The sequence below is a fragment of the Trematomus bernacchii genome, unplaced genomic scaffold, assembly GCF_902827165.1.
Source record: "Trematomus bernacchii unplaced genomic scaffold, fTreBer1.1, whole genome shotgun sequence".
Taxonomy (NCBI): domain Eukaryota; kingdom Metazoa; phylum Chordata; class Actinopteri; order Perciformes; family Nototheniidae; genus Trematomus; species Trematomus bernacchii.
The window spans coordinates 2,131,741-2,138,218 of record NW_022987582.1 but is presented as its reverse complement, the minus strand read 5'-3'; the positions used below and the strand labels follow the sequence as shown (position 1 = coordinate 2,138,218).

At 39.7% G+C, this 6,478-nt stretch overlaps 1 protein-coding gene across 4 annotated transcripts; it reads left to right on the top strand.

Moving 5' to 3' along the window:
* The first annotated feature begins 451 nt into the window (after positions 1-451).
* On the top strand, positions 452-4,038 carry them4 (thioesterase superfamily member 4). 4 transcript variants are annotated; one of them, XM_034127934.1, is made up of 6 exons: positions 452-488; positions 2,057-2,246; positions 2,360-2,522; positions 2,927-3,037; positions 3,293-3,417; positions 3,525-4,038. In XM_034127934.1, the coding sequence occupies exons 2-6, from the start codon at positions 2,126-2,128 to the stop codon at positions 3,566-3,568; spliced, it is 564 nt and encodes a 187-aa protein (XP_033983825.1). In that variant the 5' UTR covers positions 452-488; positions 2,057-2,125; the 3' UTR covers positions 3,569-4,038. The 4 variants fall into 4 exon arrangements, with proteins under 4 accessions (XP_033983825.1, XP_033983824.1, XP_033983823.1 ...); XM_034127933.1 differs by having other exon boundaries at positions 461-496; XM_034127932.1 differs by lacking the exon at positions 452-488 and adding an exon at positions 513-780.
* The last annotated feature ends 2,440 nt before the right edge of the window (positions 4,039-6,478 follow it).

Sequence of the window (6,478 nt, the reverse complement as noted above, 5' to 3'; positions counted from 1 at the left end):
TGTGTAATACTTTCTGCTGACACTAGGTGGGGCTGTGCCCCACCTGCCCCTAATGACCAGTCGCCACTGTCTATTGTGCACTCTAATCAATATTAATCCAACTATTGTTCGTTTATACATTTTAAGAATGGCGTTTATCTTTTTTGAGAATGAGTTCTTATTTTATTTAATGTATTTGGGTCTACAACAGATGATACAAATGTTTGTGTCAGTAAATGTGTACTAACAGAGGCGGGGGTGTTTGTGAAAATAACGGGGACAGAGCTGCTGTCAGACGAACAGCTGTGCGGCGTCATCACAAACGGACGTCGCTTCACGTGACGCTCCGGAGGAAAGGACGTCCCATTGCTCTTAAAACTCATTTCCCTGCTTCTCGTGGTTTCCTTGCGTCTCTCCATGCTTCCCTAGTGGGAGGGACTAAACGCAGGGAAACGACGCAAGTGAGGGACGCAAGGATTCCATTTAATCGACCTGAGAAGGACCCCTAGGTGTGTAGGTGTGTATGGAACAGGGTTTCGCCAGAGCCATATAATAGAACTATCTATCTATTTGGCGCTGGGTTTCGCCTTTTGGAACAGCCAATCACAATGCAAGGTGTAGACCACATGATGTTACTGACGCTGTCGATTGGAGGATTTGACTCCCTCATGCCAGAAGTTCACACAGTGATATAATGTGATCACACATGAAAGTCACCGGTATACGAGCACAGAGGGCGCATTTTTATTTTTCGAAGACTCTATACAACAGAAACATGAATTACAGTTAAACATGCTTACGGTATGTTTTATATTATACGGTTTATCACTGTTTACTAACACGACCATCCTTAGATACGTTGCTAGCTAACGTTAGCAACTGCCTATCGTCACTGCGTCTATTATCTAACGTCGCCTCAAAATACAGGCACCTCTTTCAATCATTTTATGTGAAACCTTTTCAACATACTCGTCTTTTAAAACAGTCTACAAATGGCAAGGAGCGTCGGTCGAATATGTAAGGGCTTTCAACGCCTAGGCTTACTCTCTAAACAGACTCAACTCATCCCATTTACCAGAGTTCCAGTTGGGACTGTACGGACCATAGTGGTATGTATAATAATCTCACTGTATTTACTAAAGTGCTTGAAAATAAATGACAGTTCGGGGTTTCATCTGTGCGCCACGGGAACTCCTCTCACTCCTTCCAGATGATTCTTAGCCCAGTTAGCTGCTGTGATTGATGGTGTGTTAACGTCATTCATGTACAAACACTGGGGACGTTAGAGGAAGATATTATAATAACTGTATATTTGAATCACTAAGTGAAAGAAGTGGGTAACATTTACCCAACTCTGTTTAACAGCATATGCCGTTTATATTGCAAAATGTGTTTATTGGGTAAACCTGTAACACGCTTATTACAATCCAATACAAAACACTAGACCACAAATTCTACCCCTTTTTAGGTTTTTTATTTGGGTTTTTGTTTGCATAGGTGTTGCACTGGACTGCATTATATTGAGAGGTATTTCTATTATTTTGCCCAACCAATTTATTTACATGAGGGGCAAGAATATTAAAAACATATTTTGATATCATGCAGTCCATTGCAACACCAATTCAAACTCAACACAGTAAAACATCCCTGTTCTGTCTCAGATGTCAATTACATGTATTTACTACAGCGCTGGTGCCAGCAAGCAAAACCCTATCATGAGATATAATGTTAGAATTCAATTTTGCTCAGGGCTGCTCCAAATGACACACTCACACTTCATTGTTTGGGTCTGCAGAGGCACACATATTAGGCCGGATATACCTAGGACAATAAGGTCTTAAAGATCACAAGAAATGTAGGCACACAAAGGTCTTATAATCTTCAGAAGTGGTCAGTCTAATTATCTCGCATCAGAACAGTTGCAATGCTCTATGTGGGTTATTCAACAAAGGATTTACTATAACTGTGATTCAGCCATGTACATACTGAAAAAAAATGGTGAGTTGTCGGTCTGTTAATTCTCCAGGACAGTCTTAACACACCCACCAACGGTTTAAATAATTTCCCTGTTTTGCAGACACTGCCATCATTCCTATTCCCCCAGCCCCGGGACTTCAGCCTGCCTAACCCCTCATGGGGCTCAGAAATGACGCGCATGTACGAGCATTATGAAAGCCAGTGTGAGGTGGAGACGGAGGGAGGACAGAAACAGAAAGGGCCGTGGCAGAGACTGCCAAGCTACAATCGCCTCCTCAAATATGCTACAGGTAAAGTGTTTGTCTCTCTGCTTGTTTTTGAAAAAATATATTATGTATTATGTTTTATTTCCCTAAGATGCCATGTTAGCTGCTAAAAGTTAACATGTGTGTTTTTCCATCAGGTGGAGTATATCTTAGTAAGATAATCCAGTCAAAGGCTCGCCTGTTTACGCGGAACATCAGAAACCCGGGGGCAGCATTTGAGTATGTTTTGTTTGTCAACAAAGAAGAGCAGAAGTGTGTGTGCATACTCCAAGCTGGACACCTTCTGGAGGGGCCGCCAGGGTGAGGAAATGTTAATGTTGCAAATGTGTGTGTAAAAATGTATGTGATTTAAAAATGTGTACATGCTTTTTCTACTTAACTGTACTCCACACTAAAATCAACATGTTAAACACATTTGCACACTTTATGGTTTTGAATATTTTATCTTTTTTTGGTCTGAATTATGCTAGTACGGGGCAGCTTAGTATTGGATTTCAGCCACAGATCTGGTTGCAGGTCATACCCCTTACTCCCTGCCCACATTTCCTGTCTGCCTCTATATTACCAGCAAAAGCTAAATTCCATAAACAAATCAAAAGAAATGACCTCAGAAGAAAGTCCATTTGTATATCTTCAAACTTTGGAAAACTGCCCTTTTTAAACTTTGTGTTTGATGTCTAATATACGTGTTTGTGTGTTTCCAGACATGTCCATGGGGGGGCAATAGCCACTATGATTGATACTGTCACAGGGACTCATGCTACCATCCTCTCTGGACCTGTTATGACTGCCAACCTCAACATCAACTACCGCAGGTACAAGAAGAACATCATTTTATAGACATGCAACAGCTGATTGGATGTCAAAAGATTATTTTTTTTGGCATCCATAGCCCAACTGAATGACTGATTGAAGCTTTGTTTAAATCTTCACCAGTGAGAAATTACAGCCTGGAAATGCTTCTTTTTAATCGGCTTGTATGATGATAGACAAACTAACATCTCCATACTATATGGCTATTCATCCTTCATGGTCAGTTTCTTCCTGACAAACCCTTGTCTTGTCCCCAGGCCCATCCCACTGGGAAGCACAGTGTTGCTTGAATCCTCTCTGGAAAAGAAGGAAGGCCGAAAAACATTTATTACATGTAGAGTGACAAGCACCGACGGCTCCAAACTTCACACAGAAACATCAGGTAATGTACATTTATTATAATCACAACGGGACGTCGTATTAATTGTGGTTGGTAACACCTCTGCTCTTCCTCCTTTTTTAACGCCACTGTCCTGTTTCCTCGTGCAGTACTGTTCCTGTCAATCACTGCCAGCCATCTACTGGGAGGCTGACACAAACACACCGGCCTACCACAGATCCTAACACTGAGGACACAACGTGTGTGTGTGTGTGTGTGTGTGTGTGTGTGTGTGTGTGTGTGTGTGTGTGTGTGTGTGTGTGTGTGTGTGTGTTGTGTGTGTGTGTGTGTGTGTGTGTGTGTGTGTGTGTGAGACAGTCTGTATTTATAAACAAACTGTGCAGCTTCATGAAAAATACCTTTACTTGACTACCTCTGCTTCGTGTGACTTAAACCTCCAGAGTACATATCTAAACATAATTTATTTAACTGATTGTGTTAGCGGCTATTTATTGTAACTTTTACAGTATTGTATCTAACACTGAAGCCTTATTGTAACTTGTACAGTATTGATTATGATTTTATCTAACAATGAAGCCTTTGAAAGTGATATTATTGCTCAAAACATAGTGATTATGAAGATTTTGTTTCCTCCAATAAAGCCTTACCTATTGGTACTCTATGAACGAGGAAAACCATGTGTTTATTCGTTTGTCAACAAGTGAAATTGTTTACAACAGGGCAACAGTTTTAACTGCCATTATAACTTAACATAATATAACGTATATTATAAGGTTTAATGACAGGCATGTTTTTTTTGTTAAAAAGGCAGAATAGAGAGTGTCCTGTGCTCTTGTCTGTTTGCCATAAAAGGATTAAGGATTTATATACATATATAAATTCTAATATTTGAGTATGAGGTGTAGATTTGCAGCCATGAGATTATAATGACAGGGATGCAAACTTGTCACCTTTCGGCGAAATTCGCCGTTTTGATTCCAAAATAGGTCGTTTGTGTGATTCATGTAGATCTGCAATAAAAATATGTTTGGGGTATGGGGGGGGTCTGGGACCCGGAGTAATCTGCGGCCGCGAGCTGTTATGTGCCATCATGACACGCATGGTGTTCTTTTTTTATATATTATAATGAAGCGTGAGCACAAGTCTTCCTGCCTGTCAGCTCTGCTCATGGATGTATAATAAGGCTCTGCTGCTCCGGTATGAGGGTCTAGCTTCAGCAGCTACATTACCTACGGTGCGTTCGTTAATATTAACTGTGCGGTCCAAAGTCACTGTGGCACAGACTGGACCGCTGGTTAGAACGGGGTGTTCAGAGCAGAGCTCCCTGACCTGAGCGGCAGAGCGTGATGTGCACTGAAAAGTGTTTCTGTCGCAATATTATTTAATGAATCGTTGAGCTAGCTAACTAGCATACATTGTCACTATCTGCTAACGTTAGCTTTAGCCTTCGTTTTCAAATAGTTTCTTTCATAGCCTATAAACGGAGGTGGTATAAGTATCTTGTACTTGAGTAAAAGTAGAAGCACTCAGATCTTGTTCTTGAGTAAAAGTTGAAGTACTCAGGTCTTGTACTTGAGTACAAGTAGAAGTACTCAGATCTTGTTCTTGAGTAAAAGTAGAAGTACTCAGATCTTGTACTTGAGTAAAAGTAGAAGTACCAGAGTGTAGGAATACTCTGTTACAGTAAAAGTCCTGCATTCAAAATGTTCCTCAAGTAAAAGTAGAAAAGTATTATCATCAAAATATAGTTAAAGTAGCGACAGTAAAAGTAGTCATTGTGCAGATTGGTCCATTTCAGAATAATATATCTGATATGTTTTATAATGATTGATCATGAAAGTGTTCTCAAAGCTGGTAAAGGTGCAGCTAGTTTGAATTACTTTGTATACTGCAGGGTAGCTTGTGAATTTACTCCAGGTGGAACTAAAGTCTGATTTAACACTTGATTATATTTCACATCATTCATCCACATCTGTAAAGTAACTAAAGGTATTAAATACATGTAGTGGAGGAAAAGTACACCATTTACCTCTGAACTGTAGAGGAGAAGAAGAACAAAGTAGCAAAACATGAAATACTTAAATAAAGTACAAGTATCTCAAAATTGTACCCAAGTATAGTACTTGTTGAGTTTATGAACTTAGTTACTTTACACCACTGGCTATAAAGATAGAAAGACAGCCTTGCACAGAGGCATGAAAATACATTTTCAAAATGCTCAACAGTCCTGCCAAAATTATAAACTGACTGCTACACAATTAAAATAAATGCTTAAATATATTTCTATTAGATGTGACTCTTTGGCGTTTCTGTTATTATTAACTGCTGCTTTAGTTGTTCTGACTGCTAAAATCCTCTGTTATTCCTCATTTTAAAGCCGATATTCCGTGGGGTCGGGGGGCTCGGATCCTTGTCACCTTTTCATACCTGATGAGTTTGCATCCCTGATAATGACTTCAATGGGGAACAAGGGGATCAAACTCAAAATCATCTTGTTCATTGGCTGGTTTTACTCAATCATGCTGACACTGAATGTGTTTCTCAAAAATGACTGAGCGTGCCACGATACGCCATAATTAGTAACACTGTCCACATCACAGAGACCTGTGCTGCTCCGGCAGCTACTGCAGCTCACGGGGCTGAAAAAGTGCAGTGAGAGACCTGAGACTATAAAGAGAGCTATTTTGGGTTATGTACTGTACTGAATGTGGGTTGAAGGCATTGCATCCTTTGATTTGTAAATGAAGCTATGAAACATCTGAATTAAATGTCAATATCTCACACTAGTATACTACTAGTACACTAGTAGTGTTTACATTACTTGACATGTTGATAACCAGGCTTTACTTGTATGTAACTACTCACTGAGAACAAAGCCCTTCTGCTCTTTATTTTACCCAAACTATAGTGACATCTTATGTTGATGTTCATGAAACATCGCAATTATTTCAGCTGGACTTAAGCAAAATGTAAAAAAGGAGCTAATATTTGTATCCATTAATGCTTCCTTTTTGTTTGTATTAGCATCCTCGTTTTTCTTTATATATACTGTATCTTGTATATTTATTTTTCCTCACAGCCAACCAGCTCTGAATACCCTTGA